Genomic DNA, 19,267 nt, shown 5'->3' with positions numbered 1-19,267 from the left:
TTCATTCATTTCATGAAGCCTCTAGTACTTTCTTTATTTTCAGGTAACTAAACTAAAACTGGTTGCAAAGCTGGAGAGTTTTTGACTGAGTTAATAATTTAGCACGAGTATGGCTATATTACCCAACATCAGCTCACATTGTCTTTTATCAAAGGCGAGTCCAGGAATCGTAAATTCAATATGATACAAAAATTAAACGAGTTTTTTACCGTATTCATCGGATCTTGCTCTTCCAACAACCTCCGCGTGACAGGTGGATGACATTAGAACAGCTCGAGAGCAATTTGAAATCAAACTCCTCCGTATGATTTCCCGAATATTTCTCGCGGTACTTTGATGTCATGTGCGTTTCGGTTCTTGCATTGCTGCGTGAAGTTGAGCACACCTAAAAACTCGAGACAGCTACCTGTATGAACTCCCGGCAGAGAACGTCCCTGCCTTTGCTTCATCCATTGTTTTTATATGGGAAGAATGTTTTCTTTTCAGCGTGAGAAATGCAAGGTGTGGCGAGTAACTGGCTGAAACCCGCCGAATGCGTGAGACTTGAGAGCCCTGTTTGCATCTAACGTTCTAGAGATGTTAATACACACAGACAGCAATAAACAAAAGCTGTGCATGCTCTCCTCACGTTGTTCTTGTAAAATAATAACAATATAACAAGCATCGCTTCGGTTCAATGCCGGCTGGAGGGGATCCTCGATTCCTCCCTCTACTGTGCGCACCGTGTCGTGCACGTGTGGGCGCTGCTAGCGCTGTGAGCTAGCTAGTGATCGTCCCTAAAGAGATTGTCCAATGAAAGATCAATACGTCATCATGTGACTAATTTTATTTGCGTCTAAATTATTTTTTTATTAATTTTACTAATAGTTAGATTGGGCAGGCCTTCACAAAAGGGCATTTAATTACAAAAAAATGCCTTGACAAAAAGGGCACTTAATTTGGTCATCCGGGGGTAAAGGGGTAAGTGCTTGGGCACCCGCCGCCCCCCCCCCTCTGCACGTGCCTGTCACAAATGGATTTTGCCTCCAATCAAAGAAGCTTTCATTATCTGTTATTTCCCTGACTAAAATGGTTTTAAAACAAAAAAACCATGGTTACTGTTGTAAAACCACAGTAACCACAAAATTACCATGGTTTTGACAACCATGGTTTTCAAAAATCATAGTTAAACCATGGTTAGTGTAGTAAAACCATAGTTTTGCTGGTAGTAATCAATAAACTAAAAAACCATCACACTTTACTACACTTTTACCACAATAAAACCATGGTTAATTTTCGTAAGGGTTGTCTTTTTATCTGTTTAATATGCACAATATTATCAATTCTGTGCTGCATCTTTGTCACTTTTTAAAGATTTTCGTCGTTTGAAAAGGTTTTAATCGTCTTACATGTTACTTTATTTAGGCGGTACACGCTGCAGGGTGCTGCAGCCGCTGCAGACGCAACAACGCAGTCGCAGACGTCATCAGCATCTGAGCGCACTCAGCACAGTCGCGGGTTCCCTGCTTGTTATTTGAAAAATTAAACCGTCGTCAGAAACGCTCATAACATTTCCAAACCCCAGTAAAGTTATTTGCAGTTAACCTCCGCTGTGTAGAAAATGTATGGTTTAAATGTGCCAGTCTCAACGTTGAAGTAGATTTCCAGATTCATCTTGGTACAACGCCAGAGTTCACGGGGAGACGGAATCACATGATCACATGAGGTAAGTTAAAATTTAGCGCGAAAATGCGTTCCTCTAATAATTTTATATATAAAAAATTTAAATCATACATCATAAAATCATATAATTTGAACATTAAAATCAATCATGTGAATATTGCTTATGTATGTGTTTATACACTTTATGTGTTTAAAATTACATTGATTTTATAGCATTTCGCAGGCAAATGCATTAAGTCAGTCATTAAACAGAACGTAAATAAACAAGAAATGCCATTTCAGATGTAAATATGATGCCAATTCTGATTTAATTAATTGATGTATTTGATATGAAAGTTAGTTAACACATTTATTCTGGTGGGTTTTACATGAAGGCAGATTAGAATGTAAGTGGGAGTGCCATTAAAAGACTATTAAATGTATTTTAATGTCTGTGTATGCACAAATTTCTGTTAGCTGGCAACTGTGCCCACTTAAAAAAAATGATGCATGACGCACCTGGGCCCGGCCCCCAGTTTGAGAACCACTTATTTAACCAAAGGGTTTGTCCTTTTTGACCCAAATGCTGGGTTGAAAATAACTTAGTATATACACTTTATGCTATTTTGCTGTAACTTTCGAATGTAGTTTTTCGAAACAAGTTATCGTGATTTGTCGCAGCATGTGTCAATCACACGGCCTTTCCCACCAATCGGCCAGACTGCTATTTAATGTGAACCACACTTTATGCCACATGTCAAAAAGTTTTGGCAACACAAGATTATAGTTGAGATAAATACAGTGTTATGCTGCGCGATTTTGTTCATTATCACCACAATTATAATCAAAATACCACTTTTGTCAATTTAAAAAGTTTTGCGTGTAGCACTTAACATTTTGTACCGACAGTTTTACCGTGTTTGTGCTTCATCCGTCGAGCAGCTTGACTAAACGGCTCGTGAAGAGACCGCTTGCACCCGCTGGCCTCCATTTGTAATTTATCAAATTGATTTTTGAAACATTTTTCTCCAGCCATTAACACCCGAATCCACACATGCTAATATTATGCTAATGGTATGTTAATTGAGAGGGGAGCTGCTAAGCAGGCCTGCTGTCAGGAGCTCTTGTGAAAACTGGGTGGGGTCACTCGCAAGCTGCAAAACGAGCCGTAACACAAATAAACAAATCTCTAAAAGCTTACGGGAGCATCGCTGCATGATAACGCACGAAGGAGGGGGTGCAGTCGGCCACCCATCGGAATAAACAAATGTGTCATTTAAAGCGAGTCTGCACTTCTACATAGCACTCTAGAGGCGACTGTGAATTCCAACCTTGTTAATGTTCCCGGCTAAGATGGACATCGAAAGAATAGTTCGCCCCAAAAATATTTATCACCCTTGTTGTAACACAAAAATAATAGAATTGTTCTGGTCGCTCTTTTTTTATTTAATTAGCCTGCTGTAAATGGAGACCGATTAAAAACAACTTTTTGCCACAACTCCTAAAAGTTTTGTGAAGCCAGTAAATCGGATCCGAACTTTTTTTTTCAGCACTGTTTTATTCAACGTGCATCAGACGGTCAGCAAGTGAACTGTGTGGGCGTGCCGTCTGAGTGAAAATGACACAAGAACTGGCAAATACACATAATAGTAAGACGTAAGGCAGACATTGAAGGACGCAGAAAAGATTTCATGTGAATGCGAGTAAATAGAAAGGGGGTGGAGTAGGCCAGTTGTTGATGAACTCACTGAATTTGAACAAATGTGTCGTCTGTAAGGGGAAACGTGTGTCGGAGATGACTGGAGGACCCTACGGCTGTAGTGTTCCTCTCAATCCCATGCCTGTCTCTCACCTACTGCTAAAACTGAAGCTTAACAGCAGAACCAATCAGCTACAGCTGTGTTTCACCAGACCACACAAACCGTATTCAAATGGCCACAAGATTCACACGGAGGTATCCGAAAAAACGCCAAAATATTGTCATACATTCCTCCTTTGAAGGGAAAATTTAAAAGGTAGTTAAGAATAGGATAGTTAGCCGACATGAATCTCTAGCGGGAAGTTGACGTGCCATGCAGCTATTAGATCGTAAAATGTACTGTAAAACTATTTAAAACTTTTATCCTAGACCAGTGGTGGCTTGTGACTGCTCATCCGAGGGGCGCAAATTCAAAATAAGTGTTCGGAGTGTCATGTGTGTTGTTTGCGTTTTCAAAATGTGTGTTTGTTGCGTCATGTGAACCATGTGCATCACGCGTTTTGTCAAAATAAGTGACTGCTGCACACGCGCCAAAACTGTTTATGATAAAAGAGACGCTCGCGTTCACAAAATACACACAAGACACTTACTTCACAGTAAACTCTGATTTCGCATGAGATTATGCGAGTATCTGGCAAACGCGAGCGTCTCTTTTATCATAAACACTTTAGACGCGTCTGCAGCAGGCACTTATTTTGACAAGACACGTGATGCACACACGATCTCTCGAAGCGCAGGACACATATTTTGAAAAAATAACCACACACATGACAGGCTATATACATGTTGTGATGAACTTCGCATCGAGCGCCCTCGAAAAAAGAAGGCACCGGCCACCACTTTCCTAGACGTCTGGGCTGTTTGTGGACGTCTATTAGATGTTTTTTTAAAGAGCACCTATTTCATTGCCTAAAAACAATGTTATTTTGGGTATTTGGTGTAATACAATGTGTTCGCGTGGTTTATGGTTAAAAAACACATTATTTTCCACATACCGTAATTTTTTTAGCTCCAGATTTCACAATCTTCCTTAAATGCACGGACTTGAAAAGTGTCTCTGATTGGCCAGCTAATCTGTACGTTGTGATTGGCTTGAATACCTTTGACGTTAGCCGGAAACATGACGCTCCTTACCATGTTTGAAAGATTCGTTTGCTAATAGGAGTATACTTACAGGCTGAGTCTGCAGCGGGAGGAATTATAATGATGTCGTCGGTCTTGTCTACGTCACCAATCCCAGGAAGTAAACTGTTGCCTACAATCCGTGTGTTTGTTGTATTCCAAGAAAAGAGATTTAAGTTGGAGACGATAACCAGCGTTATCATTTACTTTGCGGTTTGTACCTTTTGCATATCGTTAACATGTACTAATACACACTTACACACCAAAGGAAATTTAAAAACGTGAAACGGACAATAGGTGCTCTTTAAAGTCTAAACGTCAAAAATGCTTGCTGGGTACACTTTTAAAATTAAAATTCCTGAATTTGTCTTTTTTTGGCTGTATGGTTAAAAAAAGGTTCTTTGATTAAGAAAATGTTTTTTCTATGGCATGACTGTGAGGAACCCATTTCAGAATCTTCATTTTTTAATAGTGTACATGAAGAGATTAAGACTTAAATTGTTGGTGATTTTGCTAAGTTAGGTTTATATTTACATTTCTACCTGTTTTTTGACATTTCATCTGTTGATGCCAGCTTGTTGGCCTCGGCAATGAAGAATGAAGATGCTTTGGTTTCGGTCGCGTTAAGGTGTCGTGCAAGTACATTTGTCTGTCAATGGTAATATGCGCATACGAGTTTTGAGTGCTCTCTAATCCCCCCCTCTTCATGAATACATTAGTGGAGTGTCTTAAACTCAGCTTAGCTGGCGGCTCTGTAGGCACATCACATCCTATTACCTACTTTAAATCATTAATGTGACATCGTTTTTACTCAATCTCTAAACACCCACGCTTCAAATCTGCACATTTCACCGAGCTGTCACACGTACACGTGTACGCACACACACAGACATATGCAAGCAGACACGGTAACTGTAAAAATACATACGCTAGCATGAGCTTACAAACATGTAAAAACAGTAAATACACACGTTGAATTATGCTAATTGCTTCCTTTGGATGATGCTTGCCAATTTTTCCTTCAACGCATAGCAGAGACTGAAATGTAAATTGCAGGAAAGATAACTTGAAGAATTTGCTTTTCTGTATTTGTTCAGGTCAAGCACATACTCACGCAAGACTCTCTATTTAGTATTAGCTACAGGCTAAAAATCAAATATTTACAGTGCCCTGAGCTATACGCCACTTCTCTTAAAGACTTAAAGACTCAATTTTCCAGTCCGCTTTCACCTAAATGAAATTTTGCAGTACTAAACTCCTCTCAGACAAACACTCAAGACAACATCACAAACCCACAGAGAGGAAAGACAAGAGCTTTAAACCCAGAAATACTGACAGATCGATTACATTTTATGTAAAGCTTGAGATTTTATAAAAAGATTGTGATACCTTTGTGCATATTTCTTTCTGTTGTTCCCATTCCACCATTATTTTTGTGTTTAATTAGATCAGTCATTTCATTGGCTGTGACCAAATAGCACTCTTTACAGCGGGCCTGCTGATTGGTGGAAATTAATTAACAAACCTTAATAACCAGTAAAATTGATATGACAAACTACGTTGTAAGCATGCTTGGTTGTGCAGGTATTTTTCTATACATTTTCTCTACAAGCAAAGTACTTCAAACCCCTACTATAGACTGTTTCATCGGACGCACGTGCGCTGGCGTGATACACGTCTGGATCCGAAGTTTACTTCGGGTTTTGTTTTTTTACTGGTCTGACTAGTTGCTAAACTGATCTCTTGAACAAATGCCTTGTCGAAAATAACAAATGTTTGGTTTCCTAGGTAATCTATGTGTTGTCTTTTTGCTTGTTATATAAATAAACTATGTTTAAAAAATTTTTTGTTATTTATTCTTAGCGGAGTTTACCGGAAGTTACGCGCGGACCACGACAGCCGCTTCTTTATGTTGTTACTGCTGAAACCGTCTATACACTTTCTTACTTAGTATTTTTGTCCTGTTTTCAGTAGAAATATCTAAAAATTCTTAAATCAAGATGTTTTTTCTTGATGAGCAAAATAAGTTTTTAGAAAAAAAAGATACAATATAAGGGAATTTGTGCTTAAACAGAGAAATTTTTTCTTTAAGTATTTAAGAAAAAAAGTAAACTTATTTCAAGATTTTTTTCTCACCCCATTGGCGGATTTTTTTGTTGTTGCTTGTTTTAAGCATAAATTAACTTAAATTCTGTATTTTTTTTGTCTAAAACTAGACTTATTTTTTAAGGTCATTTTGCTTATAAAGATCTATCTATCTATCTATCTATCTATCTATCTATCTATCTATCTATCTATCTATCTATCTATCTATCTATCTATCTATCTATCTATCTATCTATCTATCTATCTATCTATCTATCTATCTATCTATCTATCTAGCTATCTATCTAGCTATCTATCTAGCTATCTAGCTATCTATCTAGCTATCTATCTATCTATCTATCTATATATACATCCATGCATTCATATATGACACTGAAGACTCGAGCAATGATGCTGCAAATTTTACTTTGCTATTTCAAAAATACATTACATTCAAAAATATTTTACGATTGAACACAGTTGTTGTAATTTTTTTACTTTATTTTTGATTAAATAAATGCAGTCTTGGTGAACATAAGAGACTTTACATATTAAAAATGTCATGTATTGTTTTCATAACTCAGATTTCAGTTAATAAATTGTATACTTTGATAATAAAAATGCTAATAATACAATTAGATTTTGTTCTCGTGTGAGATTATCTGGAGGACAATCCCCCCACCATAGATAACACCTGACCACACATGCCCCTTGAATTGTTTTTACCATCTATCCATCCATCCATCTACCTGTCCGCTCATAATAAATCCTCTTAGTTTACAGACTGGACAGCATTGGCATCTTATTATTTTGCTATGCCATGCTATGTTTTTATGTGCTTACGGAGTGCAAAATCAAATACCCGTACGCACATAAAATTGCTATTTATTTATTCTGGAGCTCTACTGGTATGATAACAATTCATGTTGCAAACATTATTTCAATTGAAACACACACGCACTTTAGAAACTCTAATATAAACGTTTCATAAAAATCTTAGACCACCTGCTTAAGGAAAAAAAATTAAGACAAACCATTAGAATTTGTTAACAAATATTTGTAATCTCAGCAGCAGGTGTCCTATACTGTCCAGTATGAAGTATGTCATTCCAGAGGGATACAATGATGCCCAACACTGAGCAATTCTTCTCTGTAGAGCAGTTCTTGGCCTAAATGCTATAAAACTTAATTCATCTATGATGCCTCAGTGCTTCTATAATGTGAATACTGTTGTGAATAGATCAATGCTGACTAAAGCAAATGTTAACACAAAATCATAACTATACATTTTATGCTTTTAGAACAAAACTGAGGTCTTTGTTTCAATTCGTTACTTTTGAGGAATATCTTCAAAAGAAAAAAATATATTTTTTAAGAGCTTAAAAGACAGATACATACAGTCAGCTCACTAGGTTTTAAAGTGCTTTATTGTATCTCCGTCAAACAGTTATCATGAGTGAAGATTTTGGTAACTGAAGTCTCTGAGCCGGGAGTTTAAATATCAAATTTATATGTTGCGGTAAGACAGAAAAAGGAGTCACAGACACACAGTAGAGATACAGAACACGTTGGTGTTTTTATTTGAGCCTTGACTGGCAGTAATACTGAAAAACGTCAACTTAGAACAGATGGTGGTAACCCACGGCTTGCCTTTTTTTTCTTTTTTCCATAAGAGTACAGTAACTCCTGCTTTTATTGTGGCATGAATAACATCAATAAAAGAGAGAAAGAAATATACAACTTATATTACACTGTGTTATGAACAAAATATAAATCTATAACTCTATGCTATATTTACATAATCATCTTTCTCGATTTTCAAGTTGAGATGGTATAGGATAAGTTTCTAAGTACTTTTCGTTTGTTGCCGTTGTTTTGAGCTCCACACGTGACTTTGATTGTCTTATCTATTATTGTTTGTAATACAGGTCACCATCATTATTGTCGAAAGAAAATGCATCACCTGTGTGTTCATAAAGACCATGAGGTTACCACGTGACCCTGTATGTTAATCCAGACTTTTCCAGCATTCGTGTCTTTATTCGATTGATATGATTGGGGTTACTACATGTGAAGACACGGTCATCAGATGGCTGCTATTTCGTGATTATCAGACGAGGCGTTATTGTGACTATTGAGAGTTTGATTGACAGGGAGACAAAGTGTGGAGCTAAAACAATACAAGAATCAGATAGGAACATCTAATATGGCCATTCACTGGAGCTTCACTGGATCAGATCATGAATAAAAATAGTAATGTCTTTCTTAAAGGAATAGTTCACCTAAAAATGTTGCTTTTGTTTATTAACAGCAGTCTTTGTGTCATTTCGTTTGTACACTTTGTAACAAAACTGAGCAGCTCAACCTGTTGGGAATAATATAAATTTTGATTTTTTGAACTATCCCTTTAACTGATACTGTAACCATGAACTGTACTGAGTAGGTACACTGTAAAAAAGATTTGTTGTTTCAACTTAAAAAAGTAAAATTAAAATTTTGAGTTAATTCAACTTAAAATTTTGAGTCAAAAAATTTAACTAATATTTTAATAAAGTTGAACTACCTGAAAATTTTAAGGCAGCACAAACATTTTCTTTTTTAAGTTGAAACAACTAATATTTTTTTACAGTGTACTCGGGTTATAATTTTGTCCAAACCAATGATGTTCCAATGAATCATAAAAGGATAAAAAAATCTTAGTAAACAAGATCCACGTTCCTCCTGTTCAATAACAATTGGGATTATAATATAGCAGTTTTCTTTATCTTCAGTAAAAGAGAATTAAACAGATAGGAAACTTCACATTGTACATAAACCATTACAAATAAAAATATCATGTTCTTCTTATTTTTTTCTCCGAGCATCCAGAGTCCTAGTGCTTTAAGAAATGTGTTTGGAGTTCATGAACGATGCACGGACCAGAAAAGAAAACGATAAAAAAAGAGAAATGTCTCTTTTTCCTTCATGTCAGCAGTTCACCGTGACCATTTCTCAGCGATATACCAGCGTCCGGAACAGGATTAATTAGACAAAACAAAACAAATAAAAAAGCAAAACAAACCAAATATCGAACATAATAATTAGATCTAAACAACTACCCAGCTAAATATAATGCTTCGTCAAGCGCAGTTTCCTTACGATCATAAAAAAAATCCAACGGGATGAAAATAATAAATTATACTGTACATAACTTACTAAACTTAGGAAATGCTGCCTATACTTATAATTATTGTTAATAATATTATTACACTAGAGGCAGTTTGAATGAAAATAAAATACAGTATTTGCAAATACAAACTAAAACATAGACATGCAGAGTCTGTAATGGACCTCAACAGCAGAGTGACGATGACACGGAGGCAAAACACAAATAAAAACCATTGTTACGGACGGGGCGGGGCCCGATCGAACCGAATAAACTAGTCGAGGACGATCACGCGAAATGCGGTCGGTCATCAGAGGGTAAATCACTTTGCTAGCGCTGCAGGCGTCTGAGTACCTTAAACAAGTTTTACGAAAAATATTGTATTGATAAGTTTAAATGTAAAGTATAGATTTTTGTGCTATCTATACACACACAGAGAGAGAGAGAAAGAGAGAGTCTGGCTGCACTTCACTAAACAGCTTGTGTTTCTATCTCATCCAGCTGCCGTTCATGCCCACACCAGGCCAGAGAGATGCTGGCATAGTAGTTAGAGTTAGGGCAGCCGTCAATCAATTGCCGTCACCGTGCCAACAGGTGCTGTTAGATGGAGTGGGTCAGTCAGAGCCACACAGAGCCCAGATGACTGATGGCACGACTCTGACATTCGTCCGCAGAGATAAACAGAGTGATAGATGGAGAAGTGAAGGAAATAAAAAGGGCCCAACACAAACCCCTGCGGTGGATGAGAGATATATTAAGGGGCGCTGATTGAAACACTCTGTTGTGGAGAAACCTGGTTTCTCTCAGTGGCTGGGAGCTTTCCTTTGTAAACACGGCTCTGAGCGCCGGGGCTTGTGGGAAGGATGGAGTGAAGTCCTACACAGAAAATCTATTCTCCTTCTTCAATATGCTATTCAAACGCAAACTCTCTTTTCTCTCAACATCTCGTTTTTCTTTTTGAAATGAGATACAATGATCGGTGTACCAAGCAATGACAAGTAAAGATTGTTTTCGGGAGACAATGAGAAAGATAAGTGAAGGAATGACTAAACAAATGAACAAAGGGGGGAACAACAAAAAGGTTGAACAGCGTGAGAATGAACAACACTGGAAAAAATTACTTTCTAACTTAGTATTTTTGTCTTGTTTTTAATACAAATATCCAAACATTTTTAAATCAAGATGTATTTTCTTGATGAGCATAATGACCTAAGAAAATAAGTCTGGTTTTTAGACAAGAAACATACAATTTAAGTAAATTTGTGCTTAAAACAAAAGTTCAAGATTTTATGCTTGTGTTAAGCACAAATTCACTTAAACGATGTTTCTTTTTGTCTAAAAAGTAGACTTATTTATTTTCTTTGATTTGCTCATTAAGAAAATGCATTTTAATGTAAGGATTTTTTTATATTTGTACTGAAAACAAGACAAAAATACGAAGTAAAAAGTATTTTTTTGCAGTGAAAGAACAAAGGTACCGAGCCCCTAAGGTGACATTGGAGTAAAAAAAAGTAAAGTTTCGTTTCATGTGCTCACGTTAAACTTTCGCGTGCTCACCTGAAACTTTCGCGTGCTACGCAAAACCTTCATGTGTAGAATTTTTTTAAAAAGTTTAGTTTTGCGTGCGCACGTGAAACTTTTGCTTTCACGTGCGCACGCGATAGTTTCACGTGTGCGCACGCTCGATAGTTTATTTTTTCTTCATGTCCCCTTAGGGGCTCCGTACAAAGGAAAGAAATGATCAAACGAATAAAGAGAGAGATTTTGTGTTCCTAATGCAGTGTCATTTAAAGTTTGGATAGTTTCCCACTGATCTGCCTGCTAGCACGAATCATACGTACTGAATATTAACGTTTCGTTTACGTTCACATGACCAGCACATCAACCGTCTAAATGTAATAAAAATTAACTTAAAATCTAGCGAAAGGCGCATTCATCCACACACAACAAAATGTGCACACATACAGGCTCAAGGCTTTGACTCCCCACAATAACCATCGTCACATCACAAAGTTTGTGCTTTCCATAAAGTTTGTCTCCACACCTGAGAGAGACGTCCACGTCCGAAGTTTCCAGAGAAGGGAAGGAACCGAAAAAGCGTATTGATGCAGAAGGAAGGAGGGATTGTCTGTCATCCAGCGTTATCCAGACTCCTGAGTGAAGGGACTTGAATCCTCCCTTCCATCCTTTCATTCGATAAACAAAAACAAAATGAGACATGTGACCGAAAGGGAGAGCACGATGCGAAAACTGTAAATGTTTGTCGACGCTCCTGTCGGGTGCTCTTTTACGGTGAAGAAGAAAATAAACGTCTTTTTCTCTATTAAAACTGTAGCACAAAAACAACAAAATCACATTCACAAGCCACTTGTTGGCACTGTGTACCTGAGTGAGAATATTATAGAACCAAGAAGAAAGCTGTTTAAAAGTGTCTCTTTAGAAACAAACAGGTCCACCATTTTAAAGTGTCTATGACAGGTCAACTGACAGGTCTCTGTTTTAATAATAAACGTTTCTTCGTAGCTTACTCGTGTTTGAACTTGCCTCAGCGGGAACAAGTCAAGGCAAGTGTTACGCATCCTCTACAAGTACAAGACCCTCCTTTCCTTGTAACAGTCACATTGATTGACAGGTCCTGTGCTATCGAGACTCCTGTGGGAGGGGCTTGGCTCTGGAGGAGTGGATGGGGGTGGAATTAAAGTTTGCTTGCGTGAGATGCCAGGTGACCGGTGAGATGGCTGTGATGGACGGGTTTAGTGAGCGATGTGATTTTCGCTGTCACTGCCGTAGTCTCCGTCATCGTCTTCGTAGTCGAAGTCGTCGTAGGCGTCACCGTTGCCGTCGTCCATTCTGAGATCCTCCTCCTTCACGCGCGGTCCCTCCCGTTTGTGGGCGCTGAGGTAAGAGGCCTGGCTGATGGGCGGGGCTGGTTCAGGGCTACTGGACATGCTCGAGTGCTCGGAGGGCATCTGTGGGGAGGGCATTCCTGCCATAGACAGCGCACCCGGGTATACGACGCCCCCTGAGGACAAGGGCAACTGCGCTTGTTGCCTATAAAACGAACAACACACAGATCTTTTAGCCATTTTGTACTTTTTTCAACACTATTTCATGGGAAAATACTCCCATGGGAGTATTTTACAAGGTGGTTAATTCGTATGAGTTCGTACAATGAAATTCGTACGTTTTTATATGATCTGGTTTCATCCCGGTGATGCTGGGTTTTAGGGTGGAGTTTAAGGTTTTATTTTTTGTACTAATAATCATAAATTTTTGCACTATTAACTTCGTACAAATTCATACAAATTAGCCACCTCGCAAAATAGTTTCTACTTAATTCTTACTTAAATACAATTAATATGTCTTTCAAAAATGTTACTGTGTCTAAACCAGGTGTAACGTGATAACAAGTTGCTATATTGTAACTCACCCTACGGTAAAGTACTGGCGCATCTCCTGTCTGCGATTGCGCATAATTGCCTTGTATTCACCGATGCGTAGTTTTTTCCCGTCCACCAGGCAGGTGCGTTTGGGTCGTGGTTTGTATTTGTAGTCTGGGTATTTCTCTAGGTGCTGCTTACTAAGACGGGCCTGTTCTTCATAGTATGGCTGCTTTTCCAGGTTGGTCATGGACTTCCAACGAGAACCTGAAAGAAACAGCAAGAAATTAGAAAATAAACACACACCCCACGCAGATTCATGATTCATTTTTAGCCATGGTTCTGTAAATATCATGCTGTTAGACAATGTGAATGATTAAAATGGAAACGTTTGAAATTGTCTTTAAATTGATCCTTTTTACAATAGGAATTTGTAATACAGCACAAACACGGTTCCTCTGACTGCGGCGTCCGTAACACAACATAAATGTTGTGTTTAAAAAAGTAGTCCATTTTCTTTAAAAAAAAATCTAGATATTTTACTCCCCACAATGTCAAAAATGTTGATGTCTTTCTTTGTTCAGTCGAGAAGAAATTATGTTTTTGAGGAAAATTTTTCTCATTTTAATGGACTTTAATGGACCCCATAACAGTTTCAATGCAGTTTAAAATTGGAGTTTCAAAGGACTCTAAACGATCCCAAACAAGGCATAATGGTCTTATCTAGCGAAACGATTGTCATTTTTGGCAAGAAAAATAAAAAATATGCACTTTTAAACCACAACTTCTCGTCTTCCTCCGGTCCTGTGATGCGCCAGCGTAACTTCACGTAATTTCGTAATGACGTGGAAAGGTCATGTGTTACATATATGAAACGCACATTTGCGGATGATTTTAGACAATAAACTGACACAAAGAAATTAATTAGTATCATTCGACATACAACAACTTCGGAACGGTCCTCTTTTTCCTCACTTGTAAACACTGGGGTGTAGTTTCGCATACATCATCTGTGACCTCTTGACGTGATGACTTATTGCGTGAGGTCGCGCTGGCGCGTCACAGGATCGGAGGAAGACGAGAAGTTTAGGTTTAAAAGTGCATATTTTTTTCTTGCCAAAAATGTCAATTGTTTCACTAGAACAGTCCACTGTGCCTTGTTTTAGAATCCTTTGAAACCGCAACTCCAAACTGAATTAAAACTGTTAAGTGTTGGGGTCCATTAAAGTCCATTAAAATGAGAAAAATCCTGGAATGTTTTCCTCAAAAAACATAATTTCTTCTTGACTGAACAAAGAAAAACATCAACATTTTGGATGACATGGTGGTGAGTAAATTATCTGGATTTTTTTTTAAGAAAATTGACTAATCCTTTAAGTGAATCAAACTAAAAAAAGCTTGTCATGTTCAGTTTCAACCTGTCTAGCTGTTTTTAAATTAAGAAACATGTCTTATGTAAATGTACTCTAAACATATGTTCATGTCCTGCTTAATTCTTTTACGTCTTTCCCTGCCATTGACAAGTTATCTCGTCAATTAAGAAAAAAACATTTCCCTGCCAATGACGTTTTCCTCACAAGATTTTACGGTAATCTGTAATTGTGATATTATCCACTAGATGGCTCTTTCCGAATTTATGAAAAAACTGGAGCCAAAAAACGAATTCGTCCTGAATCTGATCTCTAACAAAATTTATTTACAAAAATGCAATTATATCAGCTTTTTGCTAAAAATGAAGTGTTTTTAAAGAAACCTACCCAAATTTAAGAGGTTATAAAAAGAGAATGAAGATAGGATGAAACTTTTTTTTGTTTGTTTGTTTGGTCTGTTCTTTCATTTGATATATTTGTAAGTTTATATATTTATAGAAGAACATTTTCCTGGAAGGCATTTTCACAAAAATCACAAAAAATTATGGCGGGCAACTTTAAAAAAAAAAGGCTGGCAGGGAATGAGTTAAAGGGATAATCCTGTCATCATTTACTCACCCTTAAGTTGTTTTTAAACATATGTAAATGCTCAATACAAAGGAAATATTTTGATGAATGTTTGTAAACCAGCAAATCTGGGGCACCATTTACTTCCATAAGAAAAAAAATACTATGGAAGTGAATGGTGCCCCAGATATTTGTGGTTATTTTTCATTCTTTTGTGTTCAGCAGAACAAAGACATTTATAGAAATGAGTAAATGATAACAGGATTTAAATTTTTTGGTGAACTATACCTATAACTATGATTTTGAAGACATATACTGTAATTTTACACATACTTTATGCTTACATGCACACACACATTGTAAATGGTTTTAAATAATGCCCTTATTCTATGCGAGAGCTGAATTGCCAGGTTACTCACTTTGCACTAAGAGAGGATTTTTGTTTGGTCTAATGAGTACCTTTGAGTGGACTTGCTGTCAAACAGATCAGAATAGCGTGTGTCCTGTGCCCTCTCAAACATGCTCGTCGTGCACACATCGGTGACACGCGTCATTATTTCAGGTGATACGAGGTTAAGTGGACCGCTAACACACTTCGTCTAATTATAAGCGCTTAACAGGTGTACCTGTGTTGTAATTTCTCATTAACCGGGGCTTACGAACACACTAACACACACATGCACATACTGTAACCACAGCGCTCTCTTTTTCCCAAAAAACCCTAGCAAGAGATGGTACGCTTGGCCCACTGTGCATGTGCATATGTCTGCGTGTGCGAGCCTGTGTTGAATTTACGCAGTCCTACTGTATGTTTAATGGGAAAAAGCTGTCACCACCGGTCCTGACACGCACCCGGAGCTGGAAAGGGGAAACTCCTTCTGTTAACAATTGAGAGAGCGGGGCCTTATTAAAACCAGATTTCCCCGCGTTATAAAACGCTTAGGAGCTCTTTAAAATGTCAAACCCAATCCCAGAGGCAGGGAGAAAATGTCAGACAGACTCGAGTGCTGGTTTAATGCATAATGAATTATATCATCATTGTTGGAGTCGGCCCGCTAGAGAGATTCATTAGGCAGTGGTTACACAATGCATTGTGTGTGTGTGTTGAGAAAGAACAACAGGGGTAGATCCTCTGTTTCTACAGCGAGCTACACTGTTATTTTCTTAGCCCCGCCCACATGTATCGCACCAGCCAATTATTGATGAGGAATACAGAGTGTGTTGAATGAACTTGAAAGGAGATGTATATTTCTATCACAAGCAAATCTGGTCAGATATGTGGTTAAGTAGATAAACTAGTACTCTCTCTCTCTTACCAAGGATCTTGCTGATGTTAGAGTTATGCATATCTGGGAAGGCCTGAAGAATCTTTCTCCTCTCGTCTTTAGCCCACACCATAAAGGCGTTCATGGGTCGCTTGATGTGCGGTTCGCTGCTGCCACGACCCCGGGCGTCTCTGAAGATCCGTGAGTCCGACACGCTGGGGCTTCCTGGAGTGCAGGGAGACATGTATGTTACACATATAACATTGTAATAAACATTAAAACATGGGGGTCAGGCATGTACTTAAAGGGGCCATGGCATGAAAATCTGATTTTTTCCATGTTTAAATGCTATGATTGGGTCCCCAGTGTTGCTATCAACCTAGAAAATGTGAAAAAGATCAACCCAGTAACTTAGTTTTGGTAAACCATTCTCTACAAGCACATAAAAAAATTGGTCGTTGAAATTTGGTGATGTCATAAGGAGCTCTTATTATAATAATACCACCCTGTAATCTGCACTATCCAACCACAGCACTGCCATTTAGTGCAAAGAAAAGCACAATTGAGTTTTAATTGCAACAAACCACCATCATTGTGATCAGTGTTTGAATTTCATCAGCTCATTTGCATTTTAAAGGACACACCCAAAACGGCACATTTTTGCACACACCTACAAAGTGGCAATTTTAACATGCTATAATAAATTATTTATATGGTATTTTGAGCTAAAACTTCACATATGTGCTCTGGGGACACAAAAGATTTATTTTACATCTTAAAAAAAGTCTTATGCCATGGCCCCTTTAAAGTCAACATAAGGTAGCCTATTTCTGTAATGTATGATGTATGTCCGATTTAAACAAGATTAATAAGAAAGAAATGTGGGGTGGGATTTTTTTATTTTAGCTAAAATGCAAAGCAAGTTACATTTTGATAAAAGCTTATAAATAACCAGAAATGTGTATTAGGAAAGGTAAAACACAGCAAGCAATAGACATTATTTCACCGTCTAAGTTAACTATAGACCTGATATGTGACCACAAAGCCAGTTATAAATTGCACGGGAATATTTGTACCAATAGTCAACAATATATATGGTATAGGTCATATTATTTTTTATAAATGCCAAAAATAGTTAGGTCAGCATAAGGTAGCCGATTTCTGTAATGTATGATGTATGTCCGATTTAAACAAGATTAATAAGAAAGAAATGTGGGGTGGGAATTTTTTATTTTAGCTAAAATGCAAAGCAAGTTATATTTTGATAAAAGCTTATAAATAACCAGAAATGTGTATTAGGAAAGGTAAAACACAGCAAGCAATAGACATTATTTCACCGTCTAAGTTAACTATAGACCCGATATGTGACCACAAAACCATAAATTGCACAGGAATGTTTGTACTAATAGCCAACAATATATATGGTATAGGTCATACATTTTTTTTAAATGCCAAAAATCATTAGGATATTATATAAAGATCATGCTCCAAGATATTTTGTACATTTCTTACAGTAAAAATATCAAACATTTATTTATCATTAATTATATGTATTGCTAAGGATTTCATTTGAACAACTTTAAAGGCGATTTTCTCAATATTTGGATTTTTTTGCACCCTCAGATTCCAGATTTTCAAATAGTTGCATCTCTGCCAAATATTATCCAATCATAACAAACCATACATCCATGGCAAGCTTATTTATTCAAATTATGTATAAATCTCAATAAAAAAAAAACTATGATTGGTTTTGTGGTCCAGGGTCTCACATATATTATAGTTTGGCTTTGAGTCAGACATCTTTTACATTTACCACTGCCCAAATTTTGCCTTGTTTACCTAGATGTCTGGGGTATGTTTGGACGGCTTAAGGCCTGGTATCCAAGACAAGGCTTAAAGGAAAACACCACCGTTTTTCAATATTTTACTATGTTCTTACCTCAACTTAGATGAATTAATACATATCTATCTTTTTTCAATGCATGCACTTTTAATCTTTGTACAGCTCGTCATTAATGTGTTAGCATTTAGCCTAGCCCCATTCATTAGGATCCAAATAGTGATGTATTGATAAACTACCAAACACTTCCATGTTTTCTTTATTTAAAACTTTTGTTTGGAGCCATAGGAATGAATGAGGCTAGGCTAAAGGCTAACACATTCAAGCGCTGTACAAAGATTAAAAGTGCACGCATTGAAAAAAGATAGGTATGAATTAATTAATCTAAGTTAGTTGAGGTAAGAACATAGTAAAATATTGAAAAACTGTGGTGGTCATCCCAGACTAAATGCTTTGCTTAAAGGGGCAATGGCACAAGAGTTTTTTAAGATGTCAAATAAATCTTTGGTGTCCCCAGAGCACATATGTGAAGTTTTAGCTCAAAATACCATATAAATAATTTATTATAGCATGTTAAAATTGCCACGTTGTAGGTGTGTGCAAAAATGTGCCGTTTTGGGTGTGTCCTTTAAAACGCAAAGGAGCTGATGAAATTCAAACAGTGATCACAATGTTTGTTGTGATTAAAACTCAATTGTGCTTTTCTCTGCACTAAATGGCAGTGCTGTGGTTGGATAGTGCATATTAAGGGGTGGTATTATAATAATTTTAATAAGCGCTCCTTATGACATCATAAGGAGAGCCAAATTTCAACGACCTATTTTTTAATGTGCTTGTAGAGAATGGTTTACCAAAACTAAGTTACTGGGTTGATCTTTTTTTACATTTTTTAGGTTGATAGAAGCACTGGGGACCCAATCATGGCACTTAAACATGAAAAAAGTCAGATTTTCATGCCATGACCCCTTTAACTGAAATCAACTTGCCCTGTAATCAGTTTTATTGTTTTGTGTCAAGATGCACACCAGTAATGTTTTGTTAATAGTCACATAGTAATCTAATCTAATCCTAACTGAGGAATATATGACGGGCA

At 37.2% G+C, this 19,267-nt stretch overlaps 1 protein-coding gene and 1 long non-coding RNA gene across 14 annotated transcripts in view; one reads left to right on the top strand and one right to left on the bottom strand.

Annotated features, from left to right (window-relative positions):
* The first annotated feature begins 1,496 nt into the window (after nucleotides 1-1,496).
* LOC129432230 (uncharacterized) overlaps nucleotides 1,497-19,267 on the top strand; it is a 30,351-nt gene continuing 12,580 nt past the window's right edge. Inside the window, exon 1 of one of the 2 annotated variants that reach the window (XR_008640024.2) lies at nucleotides 1,497-1,705. This is a non-coding gene — a long non-coding RNA (uncharacterized lncRNA). Of the gene's footprint in view, nucleotides 1,706-16,449; nucleotides 16,579-19,267 lie in introns of those variants that run through there. The other variant, XR_008640023.2, reaches the window with a different exon arrangement.
* Nucleotides 8,159-19,267, bottom strand: part of sox5 (SRY-box transcription factor 5) — a 283,238-nt gene continuing 272,129 nt past the window's right edge. For all 12 annotated transcript variants that reach the window (XM_055190505.2, XM_073868214.1, XM_073868215.1 and 9 more), the window contains 3 exons: nucleotides 16,386-16,559; nucleotides 13,183-13,399; nucleotides 8,159-12,803 (listed from right to left, as the gene is read on the bottom strand). In XM_055190505.2, the coding sequence (XP_055046480.2) occupies nucleotides 12,506-12,803; nucleotides 13,183-13,399; nucleotides 16,386-16,559 (689 nt within the window). In that variant the 3' untranslated portion in view covers nucleotides 8,159-12,505. The remainder of the gene's footprint in view (nucleotides 12,804-13,182; nucleotides 13,400-16,385; nucleotides 16,560-19,267) is intronic.

This window comes from Misgurnus anguillicaudatus, chromosome 1 (assembly GCF_027580225.2).
Source record: "Misgurnus anguillicaudatus chromosome 1, ASM2758022v2, whole genome shotgun sequence".
NCBI lineage: Eukaryota > Metazoa > Chordata > Actinopteri > Cypriniformes > Cobitidae > Misgurnus > Misgurnus anguillicaudatus.
This window is presented reverse-complemented; position numbering and strand designations above follow the sequence as displayed.